At 38.1% G+C, this 22,250-nt stretch overlaps 1 protein-coding gene across 1 annotated transcript in view; it reads left to right on the forward strand.

Annotated features, from left to right (window-relative positions):
• The first annotated feature begins 6,623 nt into the window (after positions 1-6,623).
• TMEM178B (transmembrane protein 178B) overlaps positions 6,624-22,250 on the forward strand; it is a 438,329-nt gene continuing 422,702 nt past the window's right edge. Inside the window, exon 1 of the mRNA XM_027842382.1 lies at positions 6,624-7,005. Within this exon, the coding sequence (XP_027698183.1) occupies positions 6,624-7,005 (382 nt within the window). The remainder of the gene's footprint in view (positions 7,006-22,250) is intronic.

Here is a 22,250-nt window from a genome sequence, read left to right on the forward strand (position 1 = left end):
ACATTTCCTAACTGCGCCTTTCATTGGTTGTCTAAATGGCCTGAGGCAGCTAGGTGCCACAGTAGATTGAGCATAGGGCTTGGAACCAGGAAGACCTGAATTCAAATTTAATCCAACCATACACACACACACACACACACACACACACACACACACACACACATACAGAATGTGACCTTGAGCAAGTCACTTAACTCCGGTTTGCTTTAGTTTCCTCATCTGTAAAATGGTGGATAATAATAGCACCTACCTTGTAGGTTGTTGTAAGAATCAATTGAAAATGTTTGTAAAATGCTTAGCATGGTGCCTGGCATATAGTAGGAGTTATATAAATGCTTATTCTTCTCTCCCCGTTCTCTTTCCCATAGGTCCTTGCCTACCATGCTCTCTCATTTTTCCTTCCAGGCTTCCCTGGCTTCATTCAAGTCTGTATTTCTTATTCTGAATGGATGTTGCCTCAGTCAAACTGAGACTTGTTGAAGACCTTAACTTAAACAGGCCAAGGTCTCCCACTTCATCCAGGGCAGGGCACTGCATCTTGGGGATCTTGCACAGTTCTGCCTCACTTAAATCCAATTCACTTGAAAGTCATGGCATCACCTTCCTGATGTCATGATCTTCTTTGAGAAAGAAGGACAAACAAACAACAACTTATTCTGTATGTGTCTTTTTTGTTCATAGTTGTTTGCATGTTCTCTCCCCAATTAGACTGTGAGCTCTTTGGGGGCAGGGACTGTTTTTTGTCTTTCTTTGTATCCCCAGAACTAGCACAATAGTAGCAGCTTAATAGTGCTTATTGATTGGACTTACTTAAGGTCACACAATAACAGTCAGTGATACTTATATGGAAATACAGACAACTTCAATTAAGGGAGGGTAAAATTTCCTCACAAATGTCACACAGGACTTGAGAATTTCAGGTGAACAGAATATTAAGTGGAAATAGAAGGACATTGGGGAAATCATAGCCATTTTTTCCTTTGAAAAGTTGGAAAGGATGAGTCAAAAAATACAAACCAAAGTACTGAGAAGCAGAATTCTTTCTAAGGAAGATAATTTATCAGTTTGGGTGTCAGCTGCTTTTGCAAAAGAGATTCTTTATTTTTGAGTGAACGTTTTCAGTTGGAACTCTCCTTTAAGTTGAGATACATGGAAAATGAAGTATCAGAATAAACTTTTGTTGTTCTTAATAGTTTTGTGGCTTTCTTGTCAATGCTGTAATAAAGACTGTCAATTCAACAAACATTGATTAAGCACTTACTATATACAAAGTAGTGTGCTAGACCCTGGTGATATAAGGATCCATATAATGCAAATCCTGTAGAAGGAGTCTACGGTCCAATGCGTAGAGGACATATGCAAAAATAATTAAGGTATTAAGGGAAAGCAAGATAAGTACATAAGAAAGGTTCAGGCAAAGTGCTAGGAAATATTTGAGTAGGGAGAGTCCATGTTTACCTAGATTAGGAGTAAGAGTAAAGAGGAGAAGGGGCCCAGGGAAAGTTGAGAGACTTCAACCAACGGAGCATGCCATTTTACTTTATTATACATTATTATACATACATTATTGTACCTAAATATATAATATATTTATATTATTATAGGGAATGATATGAACAAAAGCATAAAAATGGGAGATAGATAGCAGGATGAGAATTAAGGATGGAGAGTAGTCCAATGTGGTAGAATGTAGAACATGTGAAAATGAATTATATGAGATAAAGTTGGACACATAGGTTGGAGTCATATTGTGGGAGGCCTTGAATGCCAGGATCAATGGTTTAAATTTTATTCAGTAGGCAAAATTGCTAATTTTTTTGAGTGAAGGATGAAATGATCATTGCAATATGTTTTAATGTATTTAAGCAGAAGTGAAAAGATGGGGCTGTGAATGATATATGTTAAAGCATAGCTAGTAGACCAGCCTGGCTATAGCAGATTTGTGTCAGGGAAAAGACCCTGACATGAAACTCTTTACCTTCTCTCAACTGAAGGTGCCATGTAAAAGGAAAGGCTAGACAAGATGACTTCTAAGGCTCCTTCTAGCTCATATAATAAGTGTGGAAAAATTGGCTCGGACCAGATTTTTTTGGAGGGCCTTGAATGTCACATTAAGGAGTTTAGATTTCTATTCAGTGAGCAATGTAGAGTAATTTAAGGTTTTTGAGCAAAGGAAATCCATGATAAAATCAGTGTTTTCAGAAAAATTAATCTGGTAATGGTGTAGATGGGGAAGATCCTAGAGACATAGAGACTAGTTAGGAATTTCTTGTCCAGGGGTGAGTATTAGAAATCAGAAATTGTATAATATCAGTGCAAATGGAAAGGATGGAAAAATGAAATGGTTAAAAGTAGAGGTGAGTGGGCAGAGTCATGACATACATTATTGATACAAGGGAGCTTATTGAGATCAGGGAGATCCATTGATATAAGGAGGAAGAGAATAGCAACTCACCTAATGAAGGTAATATAGTCATCCTGACAGCAGGTGCAGATCTATAACTAGGGAAGGACCATTGGGATTTTGCCCCAGATTAAGAAATGTATTAGAGGATGAGAGTAGCACTATCCAAAGATGGGCTTCCTCTCTCTGACAGATGTACCTCAGATCCTCACTCTCCCTAAATTCCTCTATCTACTAGCTATAGTAAATATACAATTTTTATGTACCAGTAAAGAAACTTCCTAATGTCCTGGGAATTCCAAAATGAACCCTCCTTTTCCAACTTGATCTATGGGAAAAATACCACTTAGGGCTTTGAGAAGGGTCATCTCTGTCACCAAAAGTCTATACAGCTAATAGATTGAGGCCCAAGGCAGGAAGAGAAGATAAAAAGGAAGAAAAAAAACATGGAGTGAATAAGTGAAGGAGGAAGGAAAGTTGGAGTTAAAAGAGAAAAGTGAGTATTGGTAAATTACCACAAGGACTTCCTCAGGTGTCCTTTGTGCCATATATTCCATATATTACCTGGTCTAGAGGGAATAGATAAGACTAGGGTTCTAGTCCTTGTATTTAGTTTACTGTGCGACCTTGTGTATGTCATTTCTCAGTATTTCCTTTTGCCTATCAAATATAAGAATTCTAAGTAGATAAATGAGATTACACATGGGAAAATGTTCTGAGATCCTTGGGAGAAAATTGGTTCAGAAATTTGCATTGTTATTATTTACTTATTCGTTATTTTTTTCCTGAGAATCCTTGGGGACTAGGAGGAAGGGAACAGACTGGACGTTGATAACCCATGTTATCACTTCACTATGCCTCTGGATCTTGTGGTCCCAAGTTGGAAAATGGCATCAGGCTGCCCACCTACTTTACCAGCCAAATAGCATAAGGATAGCAGGGGCCAATTAAGGCCACTGTCCACCCCTCTGCAAATCACATTATCTCAGAATCCTGAAAAGGGGAGTGAAAAACTCCCCTCCCCCACTAGATGGCACTGAAACCCCTATTTCATTCACTTTTAAAATACAAGGAGGAGGAAGGGAGAGGAAGGACAAAAAGAACATGGTGGAGAGGCTCTCATTTTGGTTCAAAAACCCTGGAGGGCAAAGCAAAACACTGAACATTCTTAACCCCCAGAAAGCTCTTCTCTTATTCTACAGCCCTGGTCTTGCAACAGCCTATTAACCTGACACTTTCTTGAAATGTTCATAGATTTGGCCTCAATGGGTGGGGGATGAAAATAACAAATAAGGCTTTTGAGTAAAAACAAAACAAAACAAATCCAAGCCTATAAGACACAGAGATGATGTTGACAACATCTGTGGTGAGGCCTCAGAGCAGACAATGCAAGCAGCTTGTCTTAATGAATTTGTTCAGGATGGGAGATCCTCCTGGGCACCCTTCATGTCAGGCTTTGCTGGCCACGTCCTAGTCATGCATCATTTTCTACAGGTCTCTATAGATAAGGACACATCTTAAATCCAGTTGACCCCCTATATATTAAGAAAAATCACCTCCAAATATTTTATTAACCCTCCTTCCTTCCAATTTTTTCCTCCAAATATTTTCAGAGTAACTATTAAAAAGCATACCCATTAAATTCTTCATCCCTCATCCTATATACATCAGAATTCACTTTGTCTCTTTCTGTTTATCTGTCTGTTTCTTTCTGTCTTTCTCACACATTCAGAGGAGTGGAAGTGGGTTGGGCGGTAGGGAATTTCTAATGATCTGTTGGTGCTGAAATGGGGCTAACTGTTAACAAGCCCCCAGAAAGCCATACAGCTCAATGATGGAAATGCCAGCAGCCAGGAAGGCAGAGTATGTGGCTTTTCCTGTGAAAACAAAAAGCCCCCTTCGAACTGAGATACCACCAATGGAGAACTGTGGCGAGAAGGAAAAAAAAATCCCAGTTTTGCATATGAGCTGAAAGTCCTTTCGAATATCAGCTCCTCATTAAGCACATATATACATATGTATAAACACATATACACACATACATATATTTAAAGAACTGTGTGCACGATCTGAGGGATTTTGCCATTTTTGTAAGCATAGGAATATGAAATTCAGGGACTATTCCTAAATTTATAACAGTATGTTCAGTAAACACATTACAAAGGACACATATGTATCTGTGCATAAATATGTATGTGGTTAAGCACGTACATACATATACACCGTTGACTTGCCTGTTCAAAGAGTAAGTCTTAGACATCGCCTGCCGGTAAAATGGTGCAGTTTATCTTTAAGGAGGCTAGAAAAATAAGAAATGAGTCTCACGTTGCACGGATGACATCACTAGCTTTTGGCTCAGTGCTCTGTATTCTCCGTCTGTGGGCTTTAGCCAAGGCTGCAGCTCTCAGCGTTTGAACAAGGAAACATCCTCAGGTATCCGGGGGCTCAGAAAACGTTCCTTTATTTCAAGGTTCAGAACGGGGAGATGAGATTTCCAGAGAGTCCTGGACGTCGGCTTCTCTTCGGTTTCTCCAGGTCTCTGATGGTGCCCGCGAGGTAGTGAGGCTATCGCTACTGAAAGAAGGGAGGGGAAATTGAATAACCAACAGTTCACCCTTCCCTACCCCCCACCCCCTCACCACCACGACCACCAAAGGGAAAAAAAAAACCCACCCTGAATATAACTGCTGATGCTGGGATATTATTCGCGTGGAGCTGTTCAGGCAGAGAGAGATCTTGGCATCTAGGCTCCTTTGTGGGAGCGCTGGTTGTGCATGCAAGGGAAATGGTGCAATATGAGAGCCATTGACAACTGTTAGGCAGACTGCGTGTCTTTCCCCTCCTCTATAGTGCTCCAGGCATTGGTTTTTTGAGGGGCTTATTTATTTTGAGGTGTCAGGGTGTATGCATGTGTGTATGTATGCGTGTTGGGGGCGGAAGACATTACTTTGGGGTTTTTCCCCCCTCAGTCTTTGTACCTGCATTTTCCTTGCATATGGGAAGCACGTTTCTGAGGCTGTTTGGTTGCCAGATGAAATAAAGCACTGTTGAAAAATCAGATTGGGAGGCGACTGACTGATTTACATCCGGGAAGCAAAGCAGGGCGAGGATGTCAGCGGTATGAAGCCGGGGGTTTTCTCCCTAGGGCTTTGGGTGCCTCTGGGCAGAGCGTTCTGTCCATGGTCCTGAAGCAGCTTCTTAGTTCTTTGCAGCCTGTCTCCACTTGGACTCCAGCCCCAGTCAGAGCCGATCTCTCCTCGTTCTCCTGCTGCTACGGAGTTTCATCTAATCCAGGGAAAGGAATCGTCCAATTAGGTTGCCTGGTTGACAGCGCCGACAACAAAACGAGTCGCCTGAATGGCAAGGCAAGAGAAAGAAAGCAGAGGAGCTAGGAAACAAAGGTTGTCAGGGGCTGAAAACCTACATGAAGCCTGCTTCTGAGTAAAGCCTATGGGAAGGAAGGTGAAGTCCCTTTCTTGCTGAAGGAGACAGATTTTTTTTTTAGCCCAAGACTGAAGCGAGAAACCTTTTCCTGCGCTGCATTGCCCGACCACAAGCACTGATTGCAAAAGGGAAAGGTGATCCTCTTAAAAGGAAAAACAGATCAGAGCCGGCTTGTAAACCTAGGACAATTGGTCGGTTGGAATCGGGAGATTTCTAGGCACTGACCGGTGATGCTGCAGTTCACCTGATTATTGTAAAGTGGCCCAGTTTAACAACTCCTTTCCCCTATCTATTTAAATCACCACACTTATAAAGAGAGGTAGATCGATTCCATCGATACACTGCACAAAAGAAAGTCAAGGAGCACCAGTTTAATCAGAAAGAACTTTTATTATTTTCCTTCTGGGAAGAAAAGAAGGAGAAACGGAAGAAGGTTGACTGCGCAAAGGTGGTCTTGAGCTGAGCAACCCCGCTGTTTTAAGTGGGGCATCCTTTTCTGAGAGAAGTGGAGGGCGCTTCTGACACCCTTAGATGCTTTAAGCTATAGGAGATGCCAATTAACCCACTAGATTTTCTTGGGGTTAGAACTTTTTAGATTCTCCCAGAAGCCTTGGTGCTTCGTATGTTGCTTCAAACCGTGGACGTCTAGGTGGGGAGACTCGTTTGAGCAAGGCACTGAGCTGCAATCTGTCGGGCTCCGCTGGCTGCTTTGTTCTAGGGCTGAAGAACTAGGTTGTTGTGAAACATGCCCATGGTGTTGTTGTGAAGCTGAGGTATGGCTGCTGGAAGGTTATTGCTCTACACTGGCCTCTCCTTAGCTCTCTGTGCCCTCGGCATGCTGGCCGTGGCGATCTGCTCAGACCATTGGTACGAGACAGACGCCAGGAAGCATCGGGACAGGTGCAAAGCCTTTACTACTCGTCGGGTCGATCCAGGCTTCATTTACAACAACAACAATAACTTGCCGCTTAGGGCCAGTAGGTCTAGATTGGACCGCTGGGAAGGGAAACTCCTCCGGGCCAGGAACCGGAGGCAGCTGTTTGCCGTGAGCGCTATGGAAGAGTGCAACCGTCAGTACAACTCCACCAACATGGGGCTCTGGAGGAAATGCCACAGGCAGGGATTTGACCAAGACCTGGATGACCTCATTCAAAAAGGTAAGTGTCTCATCTAGGCTGTCTGCTTTTGAGAACCCATAATGAGAACATCCTACCTAAATTGGGGCCCCACGACCTTTATCCTCTTTTTTGCCAGGCTAACTTAGTTGCTTTTTTCGAAGCTTGCCATTTTTGGCTTTCACTTACCCGTCTCGAATATTCAGTCCACTTTGTAGGTAATCAGTGCTTTGATTCCTCAGCTGTTTATAATACAGGCTGGTTTAGGGTTTTTCTTATCTTTGCCTTGACAATTTCAGTTCGTTTCTGTTTATCTGGTCCCTTCAAATTCTCATTTTCCAGGATAATTCTCAGAAAAATGCTTTATCAGCTCTATATTCTATTGGTTTGCCTCTAAGAAAAGAGAGATTGTTGTATGTATAATGAGCAAAAAAACCCAAAAAACCAAACCCCCAAAACAAACAAACCAAAAAAACTCTTACAGAGGAATGTAGGGAGAAAGTAGACTACTCAATACCAATCTCAGCTTTAGAGGATTACTAAATGTTAAATGGAGACCAATTTTACTTCAGGAAAGGTATTATCTGTTGGCCCCCAAATGATTTTTGTCCTCTTTTGTCTTGACAAGTGGTAAATAAGAATGACATTGGCACCAAATGGAGGTGGGGGGAGGTGTAAGAAGACAGTAGAACAAAAAGCGCTCCATTTTTGCATTAGAAAAAATGCTAATATTAAAAACACTTATATCTCTAATAAGTAAATGAAACAAAATTGAAAGGTAAACAGCACTTGTCAATGATGATTCATTTTTTAAAATAAATAATATAGTAGAAAGAGCACTGGACTTGAAGCTGAGACCTGTATTTGAATCCTCACACTTGCTGGGTGACCATCTGCAAGTCACTCAACCTCTTAGTTTCCTCATCTGAAAACAGTGTTAATGATATTTGCACTGCTTACTTCATATGGTTATTATGAAGAAAACACACCATAATCTTTAAAAGCCCTCCATAAATGTGTTACAATTGTTATTGATTATTACATACCTAATTTTAAAAAATTATTCCTTCCCTATTTTCAATAATATTTGTAAATATATTTATGATACACAAGCATTATGGGGTACTACCATCCTAAACCTACTCAAATATTATTTGGAGGTCTTATGGGACCATCACTGAAGAAGAAGACTACTCTGCCAGGAGAGTTAATACTATGAGAATTTTGTGAATCTTGGATATCACTCTGTATTTCACTTTTATAATCTGTTAAATAGTGCTCAGGGTGAAAACAGTGTTCTTCCACATACTTTGCAGCTTCTCTTTGGAAAGAATAAAAGAATGGGAGGTTAGAATTTTAAAATATAGTGGCTATGGTGCTGTAATAGTTTTATTGATTAGATTTGTGACAGGTGGTGCTATTCTTGTTCCCCATCACACTTCTAACCTCCTCCCAACCCCCCTGAAAAAAAAAACTGTCAAAGTTGGGAAAGGTTTGAAAAAAAAACCTAATCAATCAGGAAAAATTGTAAAATATTTAATGAAACAATGAATAGCTTGTAGGTGGTTGAATTTAGATACATTCTAGGTCCAGTGTATCTGAGAGGCATTCCCTTTTTATGTCTACTTTGAAGTTTATGTCAAGTGAACCTGGTGATCTTAATCCAATTAAATTGTGGACTGTGTTCAGTATTACAAAAATCAAGCCATACTGCACTAAAAAGGTCAGGACCTTTTAGAGTATGGTGTCCAATTTGAAGATTTAGAACATGATTAATGATTTAGATAATTTTAATAAGGGTCCTTAACCTGGGTCCTTGAATTTGTCTTAAACAAGGTTTTGATAACTATTTTAGTATAGTTGGTTTCCTTTGTAATCCTATGTATTTTATGCATTGAAAAAATTATTCTGAGAAGATGTTCCTAAGTTTCATGACACTATCAAAGGGGCCATGATCCAAAAACAGGTTAAGAACCTCTGCTGTAGAAGAATCCAGAGAAGAGCAACATAGGGTTGGAATAAAGAATTGTAAAACTGGGGGGATTAGGATTATTTAAAGAAGACTAGTAGGGAATTTAATAATTGGTTTAAGATTAACAGTATTATTTTGTCAGCCTTCTATTTTCACAAAAACTGCTGCTGCAGGGAATTAAGTAAAATATAAAGAAATCAAAGTAGTAAAGATCAACAAATACTAGAAGGTTTTATTAAGTGAGGCTGCTGAATAGCCTTCTTCAATAATCTCTAAGAATACAATATTTCTGCTTCTGTTGGGTTTAGGTCAAGCCTGATCAGAGGCAGGGGTTGGAATTTATGACCTCTTTGGCCCCCTGCAGTTCTCTGATTCTGTGTTTCTGTGCTTGGCAACATGAGAGTAAAGGTTGATTTGGCTTGTGGATTTGGCTATTTTGTTACTATAGTGACACTTTCTTCTGGTGAAGATAGACACTGGCAGGGAATGGAATGGGTGGAAGAGTTATCTTTTACCTCCTTATATACTGCATTTTAATTGTAATGACAGAAAATGGACACTGAAAAGCAGGGAGGAATTAATATTTAAAGTTGTTTGGATATTGTATTTCATTTGAACAAATGGAAATGTTCATCATCACCAAAAATACAGCCATCACTGTCAGCCTCCTAGTATATGTAATTGCTGTGGTTCCTTCTGCCTGTTGGACATTGTTTTTCTTTGGTTTGTTGTTTTGGGGATAGTGTCAAAGCTACAAATCCAGAGAGATTTATGGTCACTGTCTTCCTTTTAAGGTAAAAGAAAGATCCATTTAACCTAACACTGTGATCTTTAAAGATTGATTTATCTTTTTCTAGCTAGTCAAAGAAAGATTCTGAAAGTGTGTGAATTCTTTGCTAGTAGAAATTATACTAATGTAATTTGTAGCTGTCACCAGTTTCCTAGGTGGTAAGAAGATAGAAAAGAAGCTACTATGCATGTATTTCTTTTTGTTGCATTGTTTGAAAAAAATCTTTCATTACTCATCAGTCTTCAAAAACAATATCTTAGACCTTTTAAACAAACTTTCTAGTTTAGTATTCAGTTTTTATGAGTGTATATTTAAAAAAGAGAGAAGTAAAAAAAGGAGCAGGCTGTTTACATATAGTGTCAATATTACAAGGAAATAAGCTATTTATTTGAATGACGATACAGCTCTAAAGAACTTAGTCATTTGGGAAATCAATACTCATTATCTTTGAAAATGCTGCATATATGTTTTTAAATAACATTTAAAAACACAATTAATGAGAATCTAAAAGCCAAAATTGTAGATGGTTTAAAAAAAAACTCCTCTGAATTCACTCAGTAATTCTGCCTCTCACAATGCTCTTTATAATGATGTAATTCCTATGTACACATTTCTGTTGCCTGTTTGGTTGGCTGTCTTACCTCTCTTTTAGAGTATAGGTCCTTGAAAGAGGGGACAGAATCTATTTTTCAACAAAAGATGTACACCAAGGACACACTACACTGCTATAGTCTATCTGACTTCTCAGTAAATCTTTGTTGAGTCATTACTATTTAGATTCTCATTTAAGTTAGTTCAATAAACATTTATTAAGTTCTAGGTACTGAACTGGATGCCAGGATTACCAAAATGAAAAATGTCACAGTCCCTGCCCTCAGAGAACTTTTCTTCTACTGAAAGGGAAATATCATATACACAGATGATTATTATGCAAAATAGGATATGACAAAGATAAAGTATATATTCAGGAAAAAATGGTTGAGGATAATTTGAGGAAAAAATTTCAACTGAGAGAATCAGGGAAAGCATCACTGAGAAAACAGAACCTGAAGTAAGCCTTGAAGGAAGATCGGGATTTCCATAGACACAGATGGGGAAAAAATGCAGTACATGCTGGGGGGAAGCCTATGCAATACAGATAAATGGAAATGGAAAATCAATCAATCAACAAACATTTCTTAAGTGCTTGCTATGTGAATGGGATTATGTTAAATTTCAGAATATTGAGTTTAAGGAAATCTGTAGTAACCTATAGAGTTCTTGAAGGGAAGTGATGTGAAATGAGGCTGGAAAGGTAGATTGAGCCAGACTGTGGAAAGCCTCAAATGCTAAGCCAAGGAGTTTGCCTTTTTGAGCAGAAGAGTGATATAGTAAGGTTTGTGCATGAAGAAGATTATTTTGGCAGCTATGTAAAAGATGGACAGAAGAGATGAGAGACCAGAGGCTGGGACAATAGTTACTAGAATATTAAACTTCATCTTAACTTAAATTTGTAGGAATAAAACTACCAAAGGCTCATCCTAATTCCAGTGGGGCTAATTCTATGGGTTTAAAGGATACTCTAAGAAAAATATTGATTTCTAAAGTTTATCTGAGGTGGGAATTGTTGTGGTTTAGTTGTTTTTCAGTCATGTCTGACTCTTTGGGACCTCTTTTGTGGTTTTCTTGGCAAAGATACTGGAGTGGTTTGCCATTTCCTTCTCCATCTCGTTTTACAGATGAGGAAACTGAGGCAAACAGGGTTAAGTGACTTGCCCAGGGTCACATAGCTAGCAAGTGTCACAGGTCAGATTTGAACTCAGGTCTTCCTGACTCCAGGCCTGGCACCCTATACATTGTGCCACCTAGCTGCCCCCAATATGGGAATTAGGACAGGTCAATACTGAAATGTATGAAAGTATGCCAAAGAAAGATTTCTTGGGTGAAGTCTTACCTAAAAAGGTTAGTGTAAGTTAAATACTTTAATAATATATGTTATTGAATAGAAATATCATCAATAAAAATTCTTTCCCAAGTTAGACAAGAAGGTTCTTAGTGAGTGTTAGAATCTGGGATCTCTGGGTAATGATGTTGGATAGAGGTGCAAAGAAAATTATGATTTAATTCATGTTAGAATGCTGCTATGAAACGTATTGTATCAGGTCTTTTGCTTTCATATCTCATAGGATATACCCTGATAAATCAATGCACACTCTGAGTACAGACAATTTGTGGAATCAGATTCAGAAATAAAAAGAGACTTCAAGAGTACCAGAGAAAGTAGCTACAAGTTGAATTGTTATAATAAGACTAATCATTTCTAGTTGTTTGGTCCGTCTTGAATGTTGTATTGACTATTCTTTGAAATAAATGGGCCATTGGTTGAGGTTTTGAAAGAGTTCTCACTATATGGAAATTTCCTTAAAATAGGATTTAGCCCATGTAATTTTTTTTCTTTAACAAAGGCATTTGCTCATATGGCGTAATAAGAACAATAATTATAAAACATTTCCCCTAGAATCTGGGGGGGGGTACTGCCCCTCAAATACCCATAGAATACATGGGGAGATGAAGAGTGGACATGATCTTAAAATACAGTGACAGTGAGACACAAATGTAGGGGATAGACACAACCAACAAGATGGAAAACTCTGGAACTGCAGTCTCCATGTCCTTTCTTTTACTTTGAGGTCCTCATAAAATTCATGTAGCTGAGTTGATTCCTTCAAAGGCACAGCACCTTAGCTCTCTGAGTCAATCTTATATCAGGTTGAGTCAAATAGGTCACTTGGCTATGGAGCTAGCTCCTTACTTATTTGAACTTGGCTGCTGTTGGTTGTCTGGGCCAGGTCAGTCTTAGCTCAGCAGCTAGGCTGCTACCAGACCAGGCTGGCCAGGTCACTTGGCTACTGGGTCGCTGCTGGTAGAATGTGCTAAGAAGGTTAAAAGGCTGCTAGGTTGTGATTGCCCAGGCTAGGCCGAACAGATCACTCAGTTGCTGCAGTCTTTGTAGGATGCGTTGTCTCTGCAGGATGTGTTGATCCCTTGGATTCTTTGGGTTCGCATTGTAGTCTTTACCACCTTCATCCTCTGGCTCAATGGAGTAGTATAACTCGTTTTTTCAGCTGGAGTATTTCAGTGCTTTTTTCAGCAAGGGTAATGACCCTTAGCCTCAAACTGGCAAAAGCTTCATCTCTGACTCTCTCAGAGCTGAGGTAGCCTCCATATATCCTCCATATAAATTAGTTTAATAATTATTGAAGATAAATTATATTCCTTATGATGGTTAATTAAATAAAAATGTATTTCCTTCCTAAACATGTTTATATGTTTTGCTCTAAGTGATTACATTAGAACCCAAAGGATAATATAAATTAACATCGTTACTTGGACTTAGCAATATAGAGGATGGAACTAGGGTGAATGGAAAAAAGTTACAAGGAAGCACATTTTAGCTCATTTTAAGGAAGATCTTCCTAACAATTTGAACTGCCTCAAATTAAATAGTCTATAGGTATTTATTTAAATATAATCAATATTATGCTAGTTTTTCCATTAATAACATGTTGATTTAAAATTAGTCTTTCCTGATTTTCTCTCCTACTCTTTCCATTTTCTCTCTCTCTCTCTCTCTCTCTTTTTTTTTTTTTTTAGTGTGGGACAGTGAGTCAGAGACTGATCCTTCAGTTCAACTAGTATGGACACTTAATTGTTAGTCACCAAGAGGGCGACAATCTTGTTAGATTAACAAACCCACAGTAACCTAAATACTGTTTTGGAATAGAAATTTAGTAGTTCCTTCAGGTGTTACATACCTGACAGTGAGAAACAATTAGTGTTCTCCCTCTCTGTGACCTATGAAATTTTAGGTTATGCCATAGGACACAAAGCAAAATTGTAATTGTCCTGGCTTGGTCTAATCCTGTACACACATAGACACACTTGGACATGTATATCTAGATATACAAATCTACATACATGAACTTATATGGGTAGACTGCACAGGCTAATTGAGAAGTAAGAAGGTATGTTGCTTAATAGGGGAGTATGCCAGTGGAAAAAATATTTTATATTTTGTAGGTGGGAAGAACCTTAAAAATCATTGATTTAAAGGCCTGTCATTGGACTGATGAATGGTGGTATGGTGCAGTGGCTGCATAGTGCAGTGTTTAGAATGTAGGATTTGGAGGCAGGAAACTTGCGCTCAGATCCCTCTTCTGACACTTACTGTGTAATGATCGTCAAGTCACTTAAGCTTCCTAAGTCTCAGTATCCTCATCTATGAAATTCTGATAGTGGAACTCAAATGAGAAAATGTATATAAAGTGCTTGGTAAACTTTAGAGCAATACACAAATGTCAGTTGTAATTATTATTACATCTGAGGTAAGTGAGGGGTAGAGAGGTTAATCAGCTTGGCCAAAGTCATCTAGATCAGGGATGGGGAACCTGTGGCCTTGAAGCCACATGGCCTTCTATGTTCTTGGGTGAAGCCTTTTGACTGAATCCATTTTTTTTTTTTTTGCTTTTTGGTGAGGCAATTGGGGTTAAGGGACTTGCCCAGGGTCACACAGCTAGTAAGTGTCAAGTGTCTGAGGTCGGATTTGAACTCGGGTCCTCTTGACTCCCTGGCCAGAGATCTATTCACTGTGCCACCTAGCTGCCCCCTTGAGTCCAAGTTTTACAGAACAAATACTTTTATTCAGGAGATTTATTCTGTGAAGTTTGGATTCAGTCAAAGGGCAGCACTTCAGGACCTATAGGGCCACATGTGGCCTTGAGGTTGCAGGTTCCCCACCCCAACCTAGATATTAAATATAGCCAAAATTTAAACTAAGGGACAGCCATCCCAAATTCAGAATGCTTTCTACCCTACTATACTGCATCTGTTGGAGTTGGGTGGGAAGGAATGGGTATGTAGGTAAGTGGTTGATAAAAAGAGATTATGAGTGGCAAAGAGTATGGATAACAGAGAGGTTAATAGTCTCTAATGTGACCACAGGATGCTAGCTTATCACAAAACAAAATAGAAAACATGGCAGCTAATTTCTTATCAATGCACATCAATGTTGTAATAATTCACTTAACTATCTTCTTTCCTGTGTACTTATCCTGCCAATTTGAAACCTTAATCTGTAGATTGCGGCTAGAAGATTTAAACAAAATAAAGATAAAGAAATTGGATTCTGGATCAATGTTCAGTGTATTTTCACACCTGAGGCTACTTAGAGAAAAGGAAAGGAAGCAAAGATAAGAGACCAGAGTTGCAAATATCGTACATCACCCCTAGGTATTTAGTGGCTCAAACTAATGATGGAACCTCCAAACAGAGAATATTTTACTATAATGATAAATTTTGCTCTAACTAGACAAATCTATGCCACTTAACCAAAATAGTTAAGGGTGTAAAGGAGGACTAGCATCTCTGGTGTGAGGGCTTGCCAAGCCCTTTTCAGGGCTGCTCATCTACCTTTGATGTCCACCTGCCATCCAAATCTCACCTGTGACTCCAAGAAGCTGTAGCACGCACAGAGGCCATGCCCTGTTAAAACTCTAGGCAAATCAGCTAACCAGTTGAAGGGTAACCGACAAGCCTCAAACCCATAAGTGAGTTAGGGGGATGTCTACCCTAAGCATGTGAAGACTTCTCCTGGTATAATGGGTGGATGAGAACAATTCATTGCAACAGCCATGAAGGTGGCTGAAGCAGGTACTGTGGAGTGCTTAGAGCTTGATCAGACATTGAAGACACCAAGGTCATCTCCTGCATCTGGACCATTGCCAGTCGTGCTGACTTTTGTCTTGCCACTGGACTTCAGTGACTCTGGAAGACAGAGTGAGGCTGACTACTTTGTGCAACTCTACCTCACTTAAATCCATTTCACAGCAAGTCAAGGCATCACTCCATGATGTCATTGGCCCTTCTCATAAAAGAAGGACAAATAGCAGAGGCAGGAATGTAATTTTTATTTCCTTAAGCTTAGAAGGTAGTTTCCATTATCTCTACTTAGTCATGGAATTCCTCTCCTTGATATGGACTAATTTAGATTTCAAATAAGTTAATTCAGTAAGAGGTAAACTAAAACTGCCCTATTGAGCTAATTTTCATTACTCTTAGATGAGAGGAAGAAAAGCTTACAATAAATGATTGACTCTTTTCACAGCACAGACATAGTAACACATAGGAGCCAAGTTCATCTGAATCACATTTTATCCAATAGCAGAATTTCTGATCATTTAGCCAGGGTTTGTGCATCTGTTATTGTTGCTCAGCCACAATATATCCGTGTTATCTCCTAAAATCTTAGGCTTTTCTGAGGAGGAGAATTTGAATTCTTCTCTGATATTAAAGCACTGATTGCTAGTATATAACCTTAGTAATGCTGAAGTCACAAGTGGTAAATCTTTCCACTTACATTATTTCAGTGCTGTTCATTCTAGTACCTTGGATTACTATTACTCTCTACTTGAACTATTATAATAACCTCCTAACAGTTTTTCTTCCTACTTCCATTCACTTCTCTCTCCCACCTCCAAATCCATCCTTCCTCTCATTTTTATGCATACATATGGTTTTGCCACTTTTCTGCTCAAAATTTTTCGGTGAATCCACATTACCTACTAAGTAAAGTTCAAATGTTTTTGCCTGGCATTTAAGGCTCCTGGAATTTGGTACCACCCTTTCTAGTTTTATCTCATATAACTCTCTACCATATATGTTCTATTTTAGTTAATCTAGTGTACTCTCTGAGTGAGGCTGATGACTTTGCACTGCTCTGCCTCACTCAGATCCAATTCACTTGTAAGTCAAGACATCAACCTCCTGATGTCATTGGTCTTCTTTGAGAATGAAGGATGAACAACAGCAAACAGTGTACTCTCTGTCCACCAAATATATCCCATGCTTTCCTACATTGGTGCTTTTGTTCACACTGTTCCTTTTACAGTACTTCAAATTTCCTTTCTTTCCCCTGTTTAATTTCTTCCCAACCTTTTAAAGCACAACTCAAATACTATTTATCCCCTTCAGTTAATGAGTACCTCTTTCCCTTGGCTTTCACACAACATTTTGTTTTGCTCAGTGGATAAAGCATTGGCCCTGGAGTCAAGAGGACCTCAGTTCAAATCTTACCTTAGGCACTTATTAGCTGTGTAAACCCTGGTCAAGTCACTTAACTCTGTCTACCCCAGTTTCCTCATTTGGAAATGACCTGGAAAAGGAAATGGCAAACCACTCCAATTATCTTTGCCAAGAAAATTCCAAATGGGGTCACAGAGAGTCAAACATAACTGAAATGATCGAACAACAACAACAATGTATTTATCATGTATTATTTTGTATTGTAATCTATGTATGTTTCTCCCCCTACTACACTGTAACCTTCATTAGTGCAGGGTCCAATTTTCTGTAAATTTTGTTCCTCCTCCAATATTCAGCACAGTGTTTTACACACGGTAGATACTTAAATATTTTGTTAATCAGGTTGAATTGAAATAGAAACCTTGAAGCCACCTTTGGCTTTTGGGCTCTTTCTTCTTACTCTTTGATTCTATGTCATTCATCATTAAGACCCATTTCTCCCTTCAAAATGAGTCTCAGATTTACTTTCTATCTCTTCTTCTAGATGCTTCCAGACAGCATCCTTACTATTTCCTATCTGGATTGCTGCAACAGCCTTTTTGTTGTTTTCCATGCCTCCAGACTCTCTTGTCTTACCTACATTCTGCCTATCAGTGAGAGACCAATCTTTCTAAAACATGGTTCTTATCATGTCACTTACAATGGTTCCCAATTGCCTGATGGGTGATGTCCAGACTTCTCTGTTTGACATCTGAGATCTTCCCTTCCCTCTCCTTACCGTATCTACTCATTCTTGTTTCTTTATACTCACTTGTGTCCTAGCCAGATGCGACAGGTCTATTTTCTTTCCTCAACATACACCACGGTAATTTCTGCCTCTCTACCTTAAATGTTCATGATGTTTGTCTTTTATCTAGAATGCCTCCTACTTATTCTTCACTTTTCCAAGTTCTACTCATTTTTCAAGTCCCATCTCAATATCTACCCCCTTCTATTAAACTTTTGCAAGTTTTTCTACCCCTTAATGGTCTTTCCCTTTCCTAAACTCCCAATGTACTTGTTAGCACCACATGCAGGTTAATGTTTAATTCTTTTTAAATGGTTTTATATATGATAATTCTATTACCCAGCTGGAATGCAAGTTCTTTGGGGGCAGGGGCCATGTTTTAAGCTTTGAATATGTAATAGATACTGAATAAATTCTCATTGATTGCTTGAAATTTATAATTGTTTTTATTGTCTGTACCTATCAGCAGTCAACTTTTCTTTTATTATATGCTTGAAGTACTTAGTGGTAATGGTTTCATCATGAATGACTACATTAGAACAAGAATGGTAATAATAACAATAATTTAGAAAGTTATAATAGAGATAAAAGGCTTTCTTTTACTGTGGGAATTAAAGCCACACCAATATCATTATACATATGTGCACATATATACATATATCTGTATATACGTATATATGTATATTACATATATATGTATAATGTATATATATATCATTTATACGCATTTAGGTAGTTTCTCTCTGTATGTATATATACATATACATATGTATATACAGATATATGTATATATGTGTATACATATATATATACATACATACATACATATACACACACACACACACACACATATATATATATATATATATATATACACACACATTTAGGTAGTCCACATATAAGCCAGGTAATGTACAGGAGATTTAAGAATGAGAAGCAAGGTATTTCAATTTGTCAGTAACATAGACCAAGATCTTAGGATCAGTCCAAAACTCATGGGATTATTTACAGGCAATTGTTTGGTTCTGAGGAGATGCTGCTGTTGGCATTCAGACAGAGCTGAGAAATTTGCTGCTGTTTTGGAAGAATGCAGTCTCTTAATTATTTCTATTGATTTTTTTTTGCTTTTGTTTTTTTCCCTCCTTCTCTGTGTCATGGTATTTTGCCAATAAAAAATGTTAGGTCATCTTCATAAATTTATATTGCTTCCTGCTTTTTTAAAAGGTCTTATTATTTCATATTCTGAACCTGACTCTCTAATAGACTTTATTTGTTATAGAGCTGTTCTTATTCAGTTTAAGCTGCATTCTTCTTCATCATTATAATGACTCCTTCCATTTAGGTAGCAATGCCTCTCACTGCCACCAAGAACCTAGAATATTTTGCAGACCTGGAGGTGAGAAGATTGTTTCTTTTCTGAAGGGGCGATATACCACTAGCTGTAGCAGATAGTAGGGATGTAATGAAACCAGTTTAAATCTTTATTCAAAAACCTTATTTTAATTTTATTCACAATGAAGCCCCCCTGACTGTGCCCTATTACTCATAGCACTTCCCTACTCATCTCATACGTGACATTTTTTTTCTGGCAACTCTCTTACATAATGTTTATATATTATTTTTATTTTTTGTTGTTTAAACTAAAATTTACTCTTTTCCATCAACTGATATCAGCCTTTCCTTCTTCTTACCTTTCCCCTTGCTCTCCTTGCCTTGAGAAAAAGTGAAAAATAAAATCACTGTTACAAATGCATATAGTCAAGCAAAACAAATTCCTGCATTGGGCATGTAAAAATATTATGTCTCTGTCTGTACTCTAATCAATCATCTCTCTGTCAGGAGGCGGGTGGCATGTTTCATCATGAATCCTCTGGAATTATGATTGGTCATTACATTTAAAGTCTTTCAAAGTTATTTGTCTTTACAGTATTGTTATTACTGTATAAATTGTTCTCCTGGTTCTGCTCACTTCAGTCTGCATCAGTTCATACAAGTCTTCCCAGGTTTCTCTGAAAACTATTCCCTTTATCATTTCTTATAGCATAATAGTATTCTATCATGCTCATATACCATAAATTGTTTAGCCATTCTCCAATTGATTGGTAATTTTTTATTTTCAATTCTTTGCCACTATAAAAGAACTGTGATAAACATTATTTTAATAATAGGATTATTTATGCATCCCCTCATCCCCCTACTAGACTGTAAGTTTTCTGAGGGCAGGAAGTATCTTAACTAGATCTTTTGATCCAGAAGTGCTTTTATATAGTTAGCATTAAAAAAAGTTTGTAGATTTGAATTTAATTCTCTTCTTTGTAAGGGACACCAGCTTTTTAAGCAAACAACTCTGGAGACCCTGTGCCTGGGACATTTGTGAGCTGAAGCTGTTATTAATATCAGTAATGGTTTAAAAGAAGTTTCTAAGCACTATGTATATGGAGAGCAAGTTACACCTAAACAATAGCTCTCGCTGAAAAATTGACTTTGAAATAGAGAAAAACCTAAAAAAAGTGAAATGGAAAATTATTTCTCTATTACCTCTGAGATCAAATAGAAACTCTCTTATTTGGTATTTAAAGCTCATTATAATCTGGCTCTAACCTACATTTCCAGGCTTATTACATATTTTCCCTCTCTCATACAAAGAGTATTCCAGCTAAGTGGGCATTTTTGTTGTTCCTCACATATAACATTCCATCTCCCATCTGCTATTTTGCATGCCTGGAATGTATTTCCAATTTACCTCAACCTCTTAGGACCCCTGGTTCCTCTACAAGCTCTCTGAAAGGTCATCTACTATAAGAGGCCTTTTCGGATTCTCCCCAGCTATTAGTGCCTCTCCCCCTCTTCCCCGTCTTCCCCATCCTTGGAGGTAAGATTATTTCTTCTCTAAAGGAGATCTTTTATTGGTGAAATATCATGGCTATGAAAGATACACAGACATACAGATTGATTGAAATAAGAAACTGTATTCTTAATTATCTTGTATTTAACAACTGCTTCCCCCATGTACTTTTACTTTTGAATTTAATCTGTATTATTAGCATCTTCTTCATCACTTTCTTAAGTTCAAACAATCAATAAAATGATAAATCAAGTCCTAATTTGTGATGTGCTGATTTTTGAGGTATAAATATACACACTGGAAATTTAACAATAGAAGAGCTGTTTGGAGCTGGCTTTAGCCCACACCAGATTTTAGATCTACCTAAGAGAGCTAATATTGCACAGCAGTTAGTGAGCTGGCTTGAAGCCAGGAAGACCTGAGTTTAAATCCTGCTTCTGACACATATGGGTAGTATAGTCCTGGCCAAGTCACTTGACTTAGTGCAACAGGCAGATTTCTAAGTTACAGAGAAGGAGCTGACCTTATAGTTTGGTATCAAGGCTGGTGCCACCTGTTGGACCCAAATTACTCATATATACATACATAAGTTGTTTTCAATATGCTCCTGTTCAAAGTGAGAAATTAAAAGTAAAATTATGAAGTAACATCATATTCATAAAGGTTTTATGGAGGACTGAGTAGTAGTAATAAGTACATGTTGTTCTTAAGTAACATGGTAGCAAGAATAGAGACACGGGAGACTTGGGTTTGGAACCAAATGCTGGTATTTACTAGCTACGTGATTATAAGTAAGTTACTTAATCCCTTTGACTTTCTGGTTCCTCATCTGTAAAATCAGAATAATAATACCTGTATCACTACCTCATGGGGTTGTTATAAGGATCAAATGAGATAATGCATATAAAGTGTTTGGCAAACTTTAAAACTCTATGCCAATGGAAGCTATTAAGAGGAAAAATAAACTCTTTGGAATAGTTGATGCCATTTATTCTTTTTTTTAACTGATAATCTCATCTCTTTTTTTGTTTTCAACATTCGTTTTTTATAAGATTTTGAATTCCCAATTTTTCTCCCTCCCCTCCTCCCTCCCCAAGATGATGAGCAATGAGGTTATATGCAATCCTGTTAACCATATTTCCACATTAGTCATGTTGTAAAAGAAGAAATGGAACAGAAGGGAAAAACCATGAGACAAAAAAAAGACCCAAAAAGTGAAAATAGTCTGCTTCAATCTGCATTCAGACTCTATGATTCTCTTTCTGGATATGGATGACGTTTTCCCTCATGAGTCTTTTGGAAGTGTCTTAGATCCTTGTATTGCTGAGAAGAGCCAAGTCTATCATAGTTGATCATTACACAATGTTGTATTACTGTGTACAGTGTTCTCCTGGTTCTGCTCACTTCACCCAGCTACTCATTTATTCTTAATGATGTCCAAGGAAAGAGTTAACATAGTTCCTAATTTGAACAAATATTTTACATTAGAAGAGAAAATTGAGTGATGACTTTGTGCCTTTCTTGGTACATTCCCTATTGAGATATTTTGAGTCTCAGTGGGCCTTCCTTCCTCCTTTCTTCTTTTTTTTCTCTCTCATTCATTCAGCAAGTATTTATTGAATCTCTTGTATGTATTTCTCCCTCTTTACTTTGTTGCCTTTCTTTCCTTCCCCTTTTCCTTTTCTCTCTCTTTCTCCTCTTTCTTTGTTTAGAAAATCACATTTACTCACCAAAGCTCTACACTTTAATATATGCGTCAGTACCTGAATGGAATTATGGTACTGTTGATGGGAATATTTCCTTCAATGGTGGAAAGCTGCTGCAAACAACGAAT

This window comes from Vombatus ursinus, unplaced genomic scaffold, assembly GCF_900497805.2.
Source record: "Vombatus ursinus unplaced genomic scaffold, bare-nosed wombat genome assembly UNPS02014870.1, whole genome shotgun sequence".
Taxonomy (NCBI): domain Eukaryota; kingdom Metazoa; phylum Chordata; class Mammalia; order Diprotodontia; family Vombatidae; genus Vombatus; species Vombatus ursinus.